Source organism: Serinus canaria, chromosome 4 (genome assembly GCF_022539315.1).
Source record: "Serinus canaria isolate serCan28SL12 chromosome 4, serCan2020, whole genome shotgun sequence".
In the NCBI taxonomy this organism is placed as follows: Eukaryota; Metazoa; Chordata; class Aves; order Passeriformes; family Fringillidae; genus Serinus; species Serinus canaria.
This window is the reverse complement of record NC_066317.1, coordinates 30451306-30468391: the sequence shown is the minus strand read 5'-3', so window position 1 is coordinate 30468391 and position 17086 is coordinate 30451306. Positions and strand designations below refer to the sequence as shown.

The following is a 17086-nucleotide window of genomic DNA, read 5'->3' as shown; positions in this document are numbered from 1 at the left end:
TGATGAATAACAGGAAATTTGCAAATATAAATATTCAAAGTATTGCTACAAAAGCAGCCCAGATTTGCTGACTCTCTTTCAACTTAGGTAGGTATGATAAAACATCCATTGACAGAAATAGGCAGTAAAGATTAAGGGGTTTTTGCAATTCTCAGGGAACTCCTACATAAGCCATAATTTTGAAAATCTGCTCCTTGATGCAAAACTTCTCTTGATTATCTGACAAAATTATTTAGCTCTGTGTGTGAAATCACCTATTAAAAAATACATTCAGATTAAGAATTGTCAAGTAAATAAAAAAATGGAGCATTAAAAACAGCCTTTAAAAATATTTCAGCATACTAAATATTCGACTCACATTAGTGAAATATTGATTCTGGTTTTGGTTATGAGATTAAATGGAGGTTCTTTACAGAATGGATTTGCAGTAAAAGAATTGTGAAAACTTTTCAAAATAGTTCTCTCATGTTCTTTCTTTAATGTTCAAAGCACACACACAGAATGTGAATATTCTACTGAACATTTTTGCACCATGTCATTTGTGGACACAAGTTGCAGAAACTTGAGAGAAAACCAGTGATTTTCTTTGTGTATAATTCTTAAATATTTTTCTTTAGGGTTCCTAAAACCTTAGGGTTCCTAAAATAGAGTTACTATCGTTTTTTTAGATGTTTAATTTCAGATTTAGAGCACACCTCAAAATAATCACAATAGAATATACATTTTTCAACTTTCCCATGCTTATGAATTTTGTTTGGGAAATTAAAGATCCATTCTTTTAGTTTTTCACTACTTTATGGAGAATTTTTTTTCAGTAATTTCATTTTTTTAAAAGGGACAAAATATTTTTTCTCACTGCTAAGTAAGGTTTTGACATATTCTGAATGCCATCACTGTTAGCTGGATATGCTTTCAAAAAATCAGCACTTTTCTGAAGAGAGAGAATTTCTTATTATTTAGGAATTATAAATCACCTATGAAGAGTGGATGAATTATTTTCTTAGGATGAGATCTCACTCATTTTGCAGTTAAAAACCAAAGCCCGCTTTTATTCTCATTATCTTTTCAAATCAAATTTTTAACTCTGAGGTCAGCTAAGATTTCTTAAGATGTCTCCAGGCTTGGAATCTATCACAGGAGCAACTGCAAGTAACAGAGCCTCCACTTCAGCTGAATAGCCAACAAGAAACTTGCAGAGGGTCCTCAGAAGCTGCAGCACCACAGACTTCCCAACTGAGTTTTAATGGAAGATTTATTCCCATGATGTAAAAGCACTGACTAAAATACAGCTGCTCTTGTAGAAAGTCTTGTGGTTGTCACAGTGTGAGTAGTTTGGATATAATCGTAGGCAGGAATCAATCAAGGTGAAAAACATAAATCATTAAAACCAGAGTACAGAAACCTTTGGAAAAATTTGTGCCAATATTAAAAAAATGATCATAGGAATAAATAAATAGAGGGCTGAGGATTGCAAGCGGCTTTCAAAAATGACAGAATTTCCAGAACATTTCAAGAAAGGAAGAATCCACAGGATGAAGCATTTGGAATTACATTCTAGTAATATCCACTTATGGCACAAAAGTCTAACCAGAAAATCAAAATTTACCCACTTTGCTGCAACTGGCATGATTCTGCACAAACAATCTTTCAGAAAATTTTGACATTTACAAGCAAAAACAGGTGTTAGAACCATAGAAATAACATGGTGATAATAAGATCATGGTATCTGTAAGTAAAGCCAAGACAAACATTAAATCTCTTCTTCAACTTGGACATTTCTATATTTGAACTAGTTTTTAATGATCACATATTAAACTTACCATTATATGAACCACTCATAGTAGAGTAATCTTTTACCCAGGAATGTAATCTATTTTATCCCAGGAAATGTAAGATGTGGGCTTGAATATTAACCATTAAAGGAAGCTTCGAGTTTTTTACCAAGGAAATAACTTATATTACCTACCTGTGCCTTTGTAATACTTGGTACAGTTACCATATTCAATATCCTCCTTTTTAATATCAAACTGAGGCAGGGCAATTTTCTCTAGCTGTACAGGATCTCCAGACTGCCAGATAAACCGTAAGTCATCAGTTGTGTAACCAACTGCAAGACAAAAGAATAATAATTGTTCAAAGATCTAGCTCAATCACAGTAAACTCTGCAAGAAAACATAGCATATATGTATTGTGTATCTTTCAGTCTTTTTCTTTCCTGTTCAAATAAATAAATAGAAAAATTAAATAATCCACAGCTGCATTTTTATGTGGGCTGAAGTTGGGACTTAGTGGGTGAAACATTACATTATCAGCAATATTAGGATGACTAAGAGGTATTTGTTACAGGGTGTACTTTTCAAACAAAGAAAGCAAAGCTGTATTTTCCACAGCTTTCAAGCCTCCATACTCATTCATACTCTACTTCAGCAAAATATGGAAAAGAAGAATTTTAATGAGTCTGAGTAACTTCAAAAGAATTTAACAACTCAATTACCATGATGAATCTTGGTGTTTGTGTAAAACAACCACACTGCTTATTTTCTCAGACTAAAAGCCCTGATTCATGACAGCACTGCCATTCAGGAAACACTTGCCCAGGAATTAGAGCAGATGTGCAGTCCTACAGAAATCAGCTGAGTGCCTTCCTGACCCACTGAGGACAGACAGACCTCAGCTAACCTCTGAGTGCCCAAATCATAACATATACACCAGCACCAAGCGAGAGGCCGTGCAAGTTAGACTCACAATATTCAAGAATAAAGCAATATTGATTAAATATGCATAATCAGAATAATGATTTACAAGCCATTTTTTGTGACCTTCTGTTCATTAAAGATTAACTGAATTTAAACAGAGATAATGTGTGTTAGATAGAAAAACAGATGAGGAAACATAAAAAAGATGGAGTTGGAATGCATTATTTTGCAGTTCAAAGCCTGAGAAAAATGTTTAAAGAGCCATTCTTTTTCTGGAGGCATTAGATTATTCTTTTTAATTTTTGAAAACCAGCTGTGATTAAGAAAGTGAAACTGTTCATAAATGATGACTTTATGATTCATAATAATTTAATAAAAATCACAATGTTTCAAAACTTCATAATATAATACACTATTAAAAATTATGTTAATGTTTCATTCATAAAATCCTTCTCACCCTGTTCCAACACACAGCCTATCACAAAACTGCCAAGATCCTTTATGATAACAATTACTGGAGAGGGAAAATTGTGTCTATAGAGAATATGTAGAATTGGAGATTATAACTGTGGAGATGAGAACATCTTAGTAGCAACTGATGGCCTTTTTTGATTTTGAAATTTAGCAAGCAAAAACCAAATACTAATTTGAAAACAATCTAATAATCAAACTACCAATGGCTAGCAGGGAAAGAACTGGAAGCACAGATAGGAAGTCATGGATACCCTTCTTACTTTTGATAACTGAATTAAAAGGTAGAAGAAAGCCTAGTGCATAGTCTTTTCCAAGAGGGAAATTAATTGCATTTGAGTATATCATCTTAGCATGTTTTTTTTTAACAAGTAGTGTCTCCTTGCATGACTGTACCTTTCAACACTTGTAATGTAAGTGGACTTGCTGGGCTGAGAAATCTTAAGTGAACTTCTCTTAGTTAACCTGGAATTAGTATTACTAATTCCAGGTTAACCCCAAACTGACTTGGGTCTTCCATAATGTCCATAATTGGACATTATGGAAAACCCAACATTTTCCATAATGTTTTCCATAACTTCAGCTAATGTACATACATAGTAGTGATGAAAAAATTACTATGGACATACTAAAATTCTAAAGATAAATGCTGACAATCAAAACGAAAATTTATTATTATTATTATTATTATTATTATTATTATTATTATTATTATTATTATTATTATTATTATTATTAGCTTTGTCCATATTGTGATACCCTGCCCAGCTTTGGTTAACCTTATTTTTTCTTCACCTGTGACTCTTTTCCCTAGCGTCACCTTTCCCACCAGACCTGCTGGAGTAAGAGCTGAACGAGTTTATATGTTACAGCAGCAGCAGACTGGAACAGGTCACCTTCCTTCTCCCTGCTTCATGCTCATCTTTATTTAGGAAAACAGAATTACCATGAAAGTGGGATCACCAAATATTAAACTGTTGGAAAAAGCTGTAGTTGAGCAGACACCTGCATATTTGGGGCACAGAAAGGAAGATGGATTTCAGAAACATTTTGTCTGTAACTTCCAGCATGGCATGAAGCCCTTCAGAGATGTGACCTGTCTGCCCTGTTGTAAGATTAAATCACCTGGGGACCAGGAATACATGCCTGACTACATCCACAACACATCCTGAAACCACTTTCAAAAGCTTTGATACTAAATCATCTCACTGCTTTGGCATCAAATACTTTTCCTTTGGTACTGTATCAAAGGAGTTCCAAACAATACCAATGTTGGTACAATGATGATACAATGCATCATCAATGCAAGGGGATAAATCGGGCCCCCAAAACCTACAAAGCAGCATAGGTTGTGGAAGTTAAAACCACCTGGCAAAACCATTCTTTTTTCCAAATAATATGTTTCCATGTATATCAAATTATTGTAAATGCTTTTATAAAAGGCCTCAGATATCATTCTGGGTGATAGCAAAAGCTAAAACTAAGAGTGCACAGTGCCATAACAGCAAGAAACATCTTAAATAGGGAAATGTACATTGGTAGGAACCAGTGAGTATCAATTTCATGATTCATTAAAAGTGCTGAGATTAAGTAAAAGAATCAATAATTTTTGTTTGATTCTCATGTATGCCTAGAAAAGAACTGTTTTTATGGACAGAATGATTTACATACAGCTTTCCAATTGCATCTTGCAACGTTGTGTATCCATAGGAAACAAGGTCAAGTCCAAAGGGCATGACAGTGTAATAGACAATCTGAAAATACAGAAATGGTATTTAAAAACTGTGAGGTTTCAGGTAAGCAGTAGACGGCCATGAGAAAGAAAAAATCACAGGTTTTTGATTTTCGTCTTCTAAAAGAGCAGAAACAAAGTTTAGAAGTTATAATTAGCAGTTGCAATGGAAATCTCTCTAGCATAAAATAAGACAATAAAATTTTATAGAGGGTTTTAAACATATTAAAGAATTTAAAATTAAAGAACTACTAATACAAGACAAAATACATATAGATCATAGAATATGCAAACCAAATGTCCATACAGAACAGAGTCCTGTCTCCAGCATTGGCCAGTGACAGACCTATAAAGAAGAATATGACACTACAGCAATCTGGAAGTGTTATTTCACCAGATATCCAGCAGCATCCAAAAGTTGCACCTCAAGGGCTTCCCAAACCAGAAAGGATTCTTGCAGTATTGAGGGACATCAATAGATTTTTTTGTCTCCAAGAACTTGTTTTGCTTTCAGCTGCTTTCTGGAATCTAGACGTCCTGGTTTCACCTGGGACAGCTACATTTTCTCCCTAGTAGCTGGCACAGTGCTGTGTTCTGGATTCAGTATAACATGGATAAGATATTGATGGTTTTGGTGGTTGCTGAGTAGTGCTTACCCTAAATCAAGGACTTTTCGGTTTTCCATACTCTGCCAGTGAGAAGGTACACAAGGAGATGAGAGGCAGCAGGGAAGGGATGAGCAGCTGTCAGCAGGTAGTGAGCAATTCTCTTTTGCATCACTAGTTTCTCTTGGTTTTATGTCTCTTTCCCCCTGTCCCTTTCATTACAATTAGTATTAGCATTAACACTTTTATTTTGTTCTACTTTGCTGCAATTTGTAAGGGGTTCTCAAACCCCAACTTCTATCACCTTTATTTTCCTGCTTCTCCTTCCCATCCCACTGAGGCCAGGAAGAAATGAGAGAATGGTACTTAGTTTCCAGCTGGGGTTAAACCTTGACACTATATAAAGTATATGCCCAGCATCTTGCAGCAAAGAATGTCATAGCTAAGCTGCACACACTCTAATTATGCCTTTTTACCTATCCCCAGTCTGTCTCATAGTTCTTTCACTGTAAAAGAAGGCAAAAAATCAATGTCCATCCATTCTGTCTGCGCCATTTGTGATTTAGAGACCTCTATGGCACCACCTCAATTATTTTGCTTTTTCCAGTGTGAAAAGTTCAGCCTTGCTCAGCTGTTCCACACCTTTGACTGTCCCTGCCTCACTTCCTACAGCTGGAAGACCAGAATTGCATTCAAGATGTAACTGCAGCATACTTTTATGCACTGGCATAACTGTAAGAATTATACTTCCAAGAATTCAATTCACTTTCTCAAATAATACTGAACTATTAGCTGACATTTTCAAAGAACTATCCATTACTACTCTAAGCTAATTTTTTTTGGCTGGAAATAACCGACTCTAGATCAATCAGGCTTTATGTGAAGTCAAACTATTTTTTTTCCCCTCGTGCATAATTTCCAGTTGTTTACATTGAATTTTATCCCATACTTTGTTGCATAGTCATTAGATTGATTTGTGGTTCTTAGTGTTGTCTCTTATCTTTACTGTTCTGCATATTTGGGTATCATGAAATGCACTTGCAAATTCAGTTTTTCAGATTATTTATGTTGAAAAGCACATAACACAGAATAGATTGGGGTTTTTTTGGGGGAGTCAAGTGTTTTACTTTCCCTGATGTGAGCAGTAGCTGTTTATTCCTGTATTCAGTTTCCTAATTCTTTATTGTTTGTGCAAGAGCTTTGTCTCCTACACATTTTGCCATAAAGAATTTTGATAACTGGAGAGTCTTTAATTTATACATGATAATACCTCTGTAAACTAGAAATACAAGACATAGAAATTATATATTTTAAAAATGTCAGCAAACCACAGTCCCTAAAATAATTCATCTTACCTGCACACACATCATGTAAAAACAAAGTGTGCTACTAAAATAAACAGAGAATTTTTAGAAGATGGCAATAATTTCTAATGTTCTTGAACCTAGTTTTCTTTTTTGCACATTTTCAGAGAATAGTTTTTTCATCAGAAACACTTCCATTAGTATTCATTCAATATTCACTAATCATTAACCATTCTTATTGAGATCATTTAGAAATACCTGCAACCCAGCAAAAATATTTGAAAAATATTTCAACATTTCATTTAACATTTACTTTTTCAAAAGGGAAACTTCTTTCATAGCTGGAAGTTATTTTCTACTTTCAAATATTAATTTCTACACACTTCAAAACTTCAGAAGCAGCTGAAATCAAAACCAAGACCTTCAGAGCAATCCAAATGTAATGCTTTGATTGCCCAATGTATTTTCTTTTCTGATCACTGCCAGCAATAGTCTTGAGACTGATTTTTCTCACCCTGTTTTGAAATGGGAAAAAAAGAACCCAAACTCTTTCATATAGTTTCTCCTTTTTTCTATCCATTTCTACCCCTGGAAGAAATAGCTCATGTGAACCCAGCTTCTCAAGTGATTCCCTCTTAAAGGTAATGTTGCAGTATATTCAGATGTTCATTTTGTCTCTATCAGGGCAATATGTTACAGCACTCACCAGAAAAAAATTCTAACTTCTTGTTAGAAAATTCAGCCTAATCTCTACTAACTAGAAACTAAAAACTCTCCATAGCTGTAATTCACTATGACCTCCTATTTAATCAACTAATTTGCTGGTTTAAGTGGATGACTATTTTTGTGGCACTGTGTAAAGCTTTGATAAACCGAGTCAAACCACCAAAAAAGTATATGTTAATTGCAATTCAATTGAACAGCAATTTGGAGACTTCTGAAAAAAATGATATCCAGCAAGAAATTGAACTTAATCAGGATTTTTTTTGCAGTAGTTTTACAAAACATACATATTCACAAATGTTATAATTTCTGCTTTCCCTATATCTTTAGCAGGTAATCATCGTTTACTTTAGCTGCTGTAAAAATTCAAGTAGTGTGCAAAATATACTGTTTTATTGAAGGTTGTATTTCAGATATATTATCCACTCCACTATGCTTCTAGGAATCTAAGAAATTATCCAAAGGGTTTAAATTTAGTTAGTTCAGTGTGTTAGCTTAACAAGTATATACACTTCAAATTTCTCACACTTGCAGCGCTATCATCTGATTTCTTTACACACAAGCTATTGGAGCATTGTTTAGAAACTGTCTCATATAAATTTAAATGTTAGTAATAAATTGTATTACATTACTAAGGCTAATAAAGAACATATACTTCATATAAAATCACTTAAAAAAACCAGTGGAAACGTATAAATAAAATACCTCATGCTGACTAGGACGTCTCCATCCCGAAATATAAAAAGAAGGATATTTTCTTGTGTGACATCATGGAAGTTAGCATTTTTTTCATTTGCAAAGAATAAGTCTGGCTTCCAAAGACACTTAAACATAGTTGGGTCCACTGTCAATGTATCTGAACCTCTCCAGTCATTGGGCAGTTTGAGTCTGGGGTCATTCCACTTCTGTCTTAGAAAGATGTTGACTCTATAATCCTGATTGGAAGAATAAACTAATATTAGACTGGCCAAAAATCTAGCAAAAACCCCACAGAGAAATAAAACAATTTCATCAGACTTGCAAGAGAAAAAAAATTATGCCCTGATTTTTCTATCACAAAGACAGTAATCACTATTCAAATTACATTACGAAGCATTATGTTTAACAGACTTTAGTACAAACAGATTACATCTCACTCATGGTTTTGAATACAGCAACTTTCCTTAAACAAAGGCTCAAATTGCCACTCCAGAGTCATTTTTGCATTCCCTCAGTAAAAGCTCCTGTTACCCAGGCATAGAGAAAAGCATGCAGCAGGGCAGAGAGAGGCCATAGCTTGACTACACTAAATGGCTGCAGGCAGCAGGCATGATATCACATCTTTCAGGATATCTTGTGAGTGCCAATTCCAGTTTACTCTCCATTCGGTTGTGGCACACTGACGGCAAAATATCACACTATAAAAGCAGGAAACAGATCAGGTAGGTAATAGATTTTATACTACACACCCAGAATATGGCCTCAGACCATCTACCGGCGATCTGGGACTATCTTGGTAAAGGGAAAACTGATGCCAGCTTGCAACATAAGTACTCAGGTAGCAGGTATGAGAGGAGAAACAGAATCAGTCCCAAAGACACAAAATCAAGGCTCTACAGAGGAAATCTCCTTCTGAAATCAGAGGAATTTGGCTGAAGGAAGGACAGGAGTGGAGCCGTGCCCAACGAGAACCTAATTTTGCTTTTGGGAACTGGAGTAGCATGTGTCTCAGGGCAAAATGATACCCTGCACGTGTTCTGTGCTTAGTGAAAGCTGTGTGCCTCTGAAGGAAGAATCTGACCTAGAATGTCAGCTAGGATTTTTCAGCCTTATCTCTTAAGTCTTTTTATTTTTTACATTTCCATTTAAGCCAGTGCCTCTTTTTGATGTGTATGTAAACTAGGCAGATCACATACCAAGAAAGAATAAAGTTATTGTTGAAAAAAAGTTAAATCCAAACAAATGAGTGAAAATTCTGTATGTAAAATTATTTCTATCTCCAGTCTTCACAGTTGCCTTCTATAGTGTGCTTTGTTTTTTCATAATTGTCTTTTTGGTACAAAGCCTCCTGAGATAAGGGCTGTGTCTTTCAGAGCAGTGAAAACATGGCTACTGCTCTACAATTATACCAAAATGCTAGAAATAGGGGAATGAAGATTCTCAACATATTTTTGGTTTGTCAATGGATTCTGCATGCAAACAAATTTTATAAAGTTTTTATTCTCCATGTCAATGACTCTTACACATTTTTTTGGCCAATACAACTGAATTATCTTCTGCTGTACTAACTACATTTATACTCCAAAGCAGGTGCCATGTTGAGACAGTCATCCTAACTTCAACCAGAAGGAGTCCACTTGGCTAAGACCTCATGCAGAATAATTTATTCTGTTGATTTGATCTGTATAGTTAAATGCAGTGCCCACTTTCCCAGGTTCAGCCCAACAGTCACATTAGCCCAAGTATTTCCTTATTACACTATACTGTGTAATATTTCTCCTTAGTGCATAGTAAAGAAAAGCAAAGCATCAAAACTAAGTACTTGTTACTGGTTGGCAGTTAGTTTTGGAAAAAATATACATAGTCTGAGTCTTGTTTATACAAAGACCTATGTTGTCTTGCCAAAGTAAAGAAGAAGCAAAAAATGGTTAATATGAAGTGAATTTGTACTGGAAGAGTCTCATAGAGAAGCTTCATAATTGGAGGGAATTCAGGTCATTATCTCAGAAAGCATCTTTTCAATTATATGTATATAATTGAAAATTTCCTTTACTTGCTTCTTGCTGAAGTTCCCATTCCATATGCACTTCTTGTCTCAGTGAAAAAAATTACTCTAAACTATATGAGATAAATACTGCATACCATTCATACTCACAAACATTACACTGTTGGTTACACTGAATTCAATTTCCCCATAAATAAGTGCATTACCCTAATTTCAAACAAAATAAGATGCCTTTTCAAAGCCATAGGCAAATGATAAGCACTGTGCAACACTTGCCTTCAGCTTACCCATTCAGCAGAAGGAGATGCTTACATCACTGAAAAGCAGAATGCACTGGCAAAATAAGAATTGGAAGTAAGATCAGGTGGATGCTATTTTATTTCCTTCCTTGCTCCATTACAAATGAACTTAAACACCAAACTATCAGATGTCTTGACATTTTAAGAACTTGAGTCTGTTCCCATTTAACTCAGAGAAATAAAAATCCCATTAATCTAAAGTGGGGAGGTTCAGGCCCAAAGTAGAGACTTTGACAGGGATACTTGGAGAGGAAGGCCACCACATACTTGAGGCAATACAGAGAATTTAAAAAGGAGCAAAGAGATGTCACAATATATAACTGTGGCTAGCCAGACAACAATGTGCAAAAGGGCTGCTTCTTAGAAGAGCATGCACCCTTACAGCATCTGGCAGCAGTAAAGACTATGATCTGGTATAAATTTATCTTGAAAGAAGTCTGTAACCGGTCCTCTCAAATTTGCACAATGAATTTTAAAATTCAGTAAGTGTATTAGAATTAGGTTGAACAGGGACTGAAGAAGCAATCTGCATGGAGCACATGGTCTTCCTGGTGTACATTTTACAAATGTTTTTTTGAATTTGCAGAGTGATTGGCATTTTATAGTAAAGGAGAGTCAAATAGCAACTAAAAAGGCTGAAACTAGGGGAAAAGGATGGAAGAGACATTCATCAGCATCAGAGCTAGGAGGACCTGTAGGTTGAAGGAAACACAGAAGTATTCTACAGGGCTTTGTTTTCCTGTGTAACTCCAACAGAAGGCAAGTCATTTTCAGGGAGGTTGGCAGGCATTCTAGGAAATATTTCAGAAGTCTACTTAATAGTGTGCATGTGGCCAGAAAACCACCTCAGGCCAGAAAGCAAGCCTAGCCTATGTATCTCTCTGCAAAACAGAGCACATAGAAGATCATGAAAGACTAACAAATACCAAGAAAGGCAACATAATAGTGTTTGCTTTTAATGAAGAAAAAATGTCATTTTTAAGATTAAAATAAGGAAACTAAATGTTTTTTATAATCATGAATATTAAAAAGACCTTTCTGCAAGATTTTAAAGTAAAGGAGAAGGAAGAATTGGTGTTTTGTTGCTTGAGTCAGTGAAGAAAGGTCACACTTCAAGCAAAAACCTTGAACATAGATTCTGTAGACAGAAAGTCAGATCATCATCACAGAAAAAAAAAAAAATATAGCCCTGTGGGTATTTACACCAGAAACTCTCTATCCCTAGGAATCCTTGACGGGTCATCCAGTTTAAAACAGTTTCTAAATATGACATAACCACCCTATTATGGGTGTTAATAATATTCTGCAATCTGCACAATTCTGCAGTCTCAAAAAATGTGTGCAAACTCAGAAGCAGAGTTAACATGGGATCCTTGACAAGTGGTCTAATGATAGAGAAGGGAACAAGTTACAAATTCAAGATAAAGGGAGCTTACTGGAAGGTAGCAGCTCTTCTGTAAGCTCTTCTCCTTTTTATCTGTACAAATTCTGATTCTCTCTGTAGTTCACTAGTTCTTTTGCTTAGTTTTTTCCAGGAGACTTTCTTGATAAGTGTGCAGAAGCACTGCAGTTCTCTTCAATGTTGGAAACACAACATGAACACTATCCTTTCTAACCACAGAGCAAGCATTTGCTCTTCAGGTTCTTCACAAAGGCTTGATTAAAGTGATACAGGATTCTGGGCATAGGACCCCCAAAATGGGTACTGTCTTGCTTTGAAACAAAGTAACTTCAATGATTTTCTATACATAAATTCCCTCCTTTCTTAAATCTAAGTGGACTCTACCTCAGAAGGAGCTAATCACAACTCTTTGTTGAGGATGAGCCAACTGCACAGCTAAGAATGTAATCGTCACAGGACCAGAAGGACAGCAAGCAAGGCCTTCTCTCACTGTCACTCCACATTTGTTTGTTGGGCCTTCTACCATACCCTGTCTTCCAGTCATCTGGCACACATTGTTATTTTTCCCCACACTTCCATCACACAAAAGAAGGAATCATTGCTTTAGCATGGCTTTACCCCGACATAGATTTTGCAGAAATTTATGAGTTCAATTATTATAGCCAGCAGTGGCTAGAGAGCAAAGCATCATTACAATAATTCATTGTCTGAAAAACTTGGAAATATATTATTTCAAAAATTTTGATATCACTCCAACCAGTTTAGCAGCTTCTGGTAATTTTAGAGATAGTCTATAAATCAATACTCCTCATGATTCTCACCAACACCAGAGACAGTAGAGATGCAGCAAGCCATTCTCTTCTCCAACACCAAGGAACCTTTTCAGCAGTTCTGATACTTCTGCAAATGTCTCCTTTCTGAACTCAAGAGACCCCTTTGATCCTTCACAGACTGGGTGCCTCACCTCCAGGAAATATTTTTCCTGTGATTCCAGAAGTACAAGTCTTTTCCTATTCTAAGCGATCCATTTCTACTGTCCAGTGTATTACCCAGACCACTTGAAGACAAGTACAAACCTATCCTCAAGAGAGCAGTGATTCCTGAATATCCAATGCCCACTGCAGCAGGAAGACTTTTCTAAATAATACATGGAAGAACAGATTGACTTAATTTTGTCAGTGCTTCCTGTATTAGACTAAGGCAATCAAGAAGTAACCCAAATTTGACATAAACATGCTTAGCTATCGTGGTGATCAGCTAGACACAGAAATCTAAATGAAAGCATAAAATAAAGTAAGGATGGTGTCTAATATTCTGAATTACAGAGGAGAGCATGACTTATCATACAGCACATCCTAGTAAATTTGTGAGTGACCATATCAGGAAGGCACAGACAGGCATACATACATGGCTGTGGAGAGCATACCTCTTATTTTTTTGGAGGGCCTGGGGGAAGCAAATCTCTCACATTCATGTTTTGTTACTATCTGAATCTGGGTGAATTGTTAAAAAGCCTCTTTAAAAGTCATTTTTTAAAGCATGCAACTAATTTCAGAAACTTGAAAGGGCCATCTGGCCCAATATACTGGATATCTTAAGACACTTATCTCAGTCCTACTTTCCTGCTCTTCCTCCCTGCCCCTCTTTAAATTCAAGCGCTCTTTTTGTTTTCAGAAATAAATCTTGTGGTCTTTGGGCAAACTTGCATTTTTTTGTTTTAATGTCACTTCCTGCTAATGCCATTAGTTGACTTACTATCATTCTCAATCAAACATAAATCTCTGCTAGCTAAGGAAACAGAAATTTCTGGCCAAGCTGCTCAAAACTGTTCCAGCCACCATTTATGTTCAACTTGGAGTGGCTCTGCAGTCCTATTGAAATTTCATCAGGGTTACATGTAAGCTTCTTCTGAATTTTAAGAGGGCACTGACTTCCAGCAACAACAAAAATGTGTTTTATTGCTTATTAGTGGTATTGTGGTTTATTGCTTCTCTGCCATTATGTGTCAGAATGCTGCCTTAGTCACAGTGTCAAAAAAAAGCAACTTGATTTTGGGAACTGCCTCAATGCCTTAGATGCAGCAGGTCACCAAAGAGATCAGGGAATACCTCAGAACTCCCACTCAATGCATGTCTTGGCTGAGGCTTCCTGTACTGGCACAACACAGAGCACTACCCTCTTTTTTACACACAAAAGGAAAACCTGATCAGGTCAGAACATCTTCAATAACTAAATGCATTTTTTGGCAATATTTTTGATAGTATTTATTGGACACTCCATGTCAAAAAAAGATCTGCAAGTCCAAAAATACCAGAGAGTGCTTTGCTGAACCAATTCATATTTTGAAATTGATTTTATTTCCCAAAGAAACAAAAGAAGTCAAAATTGCAATGAGGATTATTTCATCCTGTTATTGACATGTTGAGATTTTCTGGCTGAACTGGAAACACATTTTTATAAACTTCACTCCCCAGTTTATCTTTCCCACGCAGTAAATAAACAGCAGTAAGGCCATGGTCATTGATAGTCTATTCCTTTACTACTCCTCCTTGTATTCCATCATGATTTATTTACATCTTCAGATCCACATAAAATAAAGAATGTATACCTTTCATCCTTATGCACATCTGTTCTATTTCTCTCATATAACAGTCTTAGTGGTTTGGAGTTTTTTGAATAACACACCAAGCAACCTATGTAATAACTCTCAGGAAGATTTTCAGCTCATACTGTCAAATGGGTTCTTCCAATGAACTTAATAACTTATGGAAATTAGTCCAGCTCTTGCATCTTAGAAACCATGGATTTCCTTTCATGTAAATCAGATTCTAAAGCTACAATAATCTGTGGACACATATAGAGTGAAATACATTAATAAGTTTAGGTCTACGGCATAAAGCACAGTCAGACAATCACTAACCCCATTAACTTAATTCTCAGTGCCACCACAAAAAATATTTCTGTTTTATAATTCATAATCCTCAGTCTGAAGTTTAATTTAGTAAGAAAATCTCCATGTGTACTAATGAATTTACTTTCACTCTTACCATAGTTGTCTCTTGAATTGACCCAAAGCTGTTAATGAAGATGTTAACCGCGACATCAACTGGAATTCCTTAAAAAAAAATAATTCTAGTGAGCTACACCATCCAGTAAAGGTACATTATCCTTCATTTAAAGCTCCTTTATACTGGTAACACAATATCACAATGTAACTTTATCTTTTTAAGTTAGTATATATACAGTTATCAAAGTCAATAGAAATCACTAAACCTCTTTTTAACCTAGCTGTAAGAAAAAGGAAAAAATAAAAATCCTTAGTCCAGAGAGCTAATCTTACAGAATTCCACTAACCATACATCAAAATTAATAGTGCTTGAATTCTGTGATTTTGTGTTATCTCAGAATGAATAAGCCAGTATTAGTTTTGCACACAGTGTAATGGATAGAGGCAATCCATATTTCTACCAGCAGACACTTTTAACTGTCAAGGTCATAATGACACTATCATCCCAAATTACCTGTTTATGATTTATGATGAGATATTTCCTTATGCTTTAAGAGGATACCTCTTTGTGCAAGTAAAGTACATAAGCATTTACCTGCCTGTAAATATGAATACAGGCAGGTAAAATTATTGCATACATCTTTCACAGCTATATAGCCGTGGTGTGAAAGAGTTGAAATTGGTTACCAATTAGCCAAGAAAAATTTCTAGAAGTCAGTATCTGTGAAGATATTAAGATAGCCTGGATTTTTTTCTCTTTTCCACAGCCAGGATTCCTGTACTTGAAGAGGGATGGTACGACAGCTGCTACATCTGCCCTCTGTCACCCTGCGAAAATTGATTGGCAGTCATTTAATCTGGTGTTAACAGAGAGTTATCACAGAGCAAGGAGAAGTGGCCTGATAATTGAGAGAACTAATTATGAACCATTACTTTTATTTAGTACTTCCATGGTGTGAGTATCAGGATGTCCACTAGATGCAGGTATATCATTTACTGTTACAAATACTCAGTGGGTTTCTTCCTACTTTCAGGAACAAAAGAGATATAAGAATATATGAATACTGTTTTGACAGACTAAGCAAATACAGTGCTAAGTAATATGTTTTTTCCAATAGCATGTTTGTCTGCTTAAAATATTTTTATGCACATTTAGTACATAAATTCAAATTCAATCTCTTGGTCACTGGAAATTTATGAAGATAAAATTTCACTTCTTCAGTTAAATCAATTTGTTTGGTTTGGTTTTTAAATCAGACTATTAAAGTGTGATGCTTTTGGTTATGCAATAAGCACAATACTTCTTTTAATGCATGATGCATGTGACAGAGCACCCATCACATCACTTGTAGCCAAGAGTGTATTCTCTTCCAGATTTGAATAGGATGTGCCATCCAAGAAAATCACTCATGTGTAAGGAACATTTTAACATGGGCAAACCACTTGTCAGAAAATGTTCTTTTTTCTTCCACCTCCCTCTGAGTTAACATTACATGTCCTCCTTTTCCCTTCTGTCTTGATTCTTACCAGACTGCCAGAAGGGTCATCAAAAAGATAAAGAAATCTGCACCATGCTTTATGATTACAAGCTGATTATGCTAAAGAACAGGTAGAGAAGAGGCTTGACATTTATTTTTTGCGACAAGACTTGGTGCTGAAAACCATATAAATATGGTTCTACAGAGAATAAGAAAGAAGCAGTACACTTACTGAGAACTGAGTTTATTATGTTTATAAAACTGTTAAATATAACTGAAAATAGCCTCTTCAAAAGCACAATAAACATTTAAGATTTCCAAATTTTTCATACTAGTGATATTCGTGTTAAAATATCTCTTAAAGCTCATGTAATTATATGAGGAGTTTTAAAATTAAAGAGCTGATTTATGTAAATTGCATTGCCTAGATGCAATAAAATTGTCTACAGCTTTTTAGTAGTATATTATTTACAGAAGGTAAATAATCTAATTTCTGAAAAGTCTAATTTACAGCCTAACTTGTGTGAATTCTTAGAGGTTTTGCAGAGAATATGTATTTCAACTTTTTCTTCTTGTGTAAGGATTCACACACTCTACACAGAAGAATCCTGCAACATTTGACTACCAGGGAGATGTTTTAATGGCAGAAAACGTGTTTCAGTGCA

General features: G+C 35.4%; 1 protein-coding gene across 2 annotated transcripts in view; it reads right to left on the bottom strand.

Annotated features, from left to right (window-relative positions):
• The window catches only part of GLRB (glycine receptor beta), a 47165-nt gene that overhangs the window by 17055 nt on the left and 13024 nt on the right, over nucleotides 1-17086 (bottom strand). For both annotated transcript variants that reach the window (XM_050974109.1, XM_050974107.1), the window contains exons 4-7: nucleotides 14984-15051; nucleotides 8237-8466; nucleotides 4839-4921; nucleotides 1967-2107 (exon numbers count right to left, since the gene is read on the bottom strand). In XM_050974109.1, the coding sequence (XP_050830066.1) occupies nucleotides 1967-2107; nucleotides 4839-4921; nucleotides 8237-8466; nucleotides 14984-15051 (522 nt within the window). The remainder of the gene's footprint in view (nucleotides 1-1966; nucleotides 2108-4838; nucleotides 4922-8236; nucleotides 8467-14983; nucleotides 15052-17086) is intronic.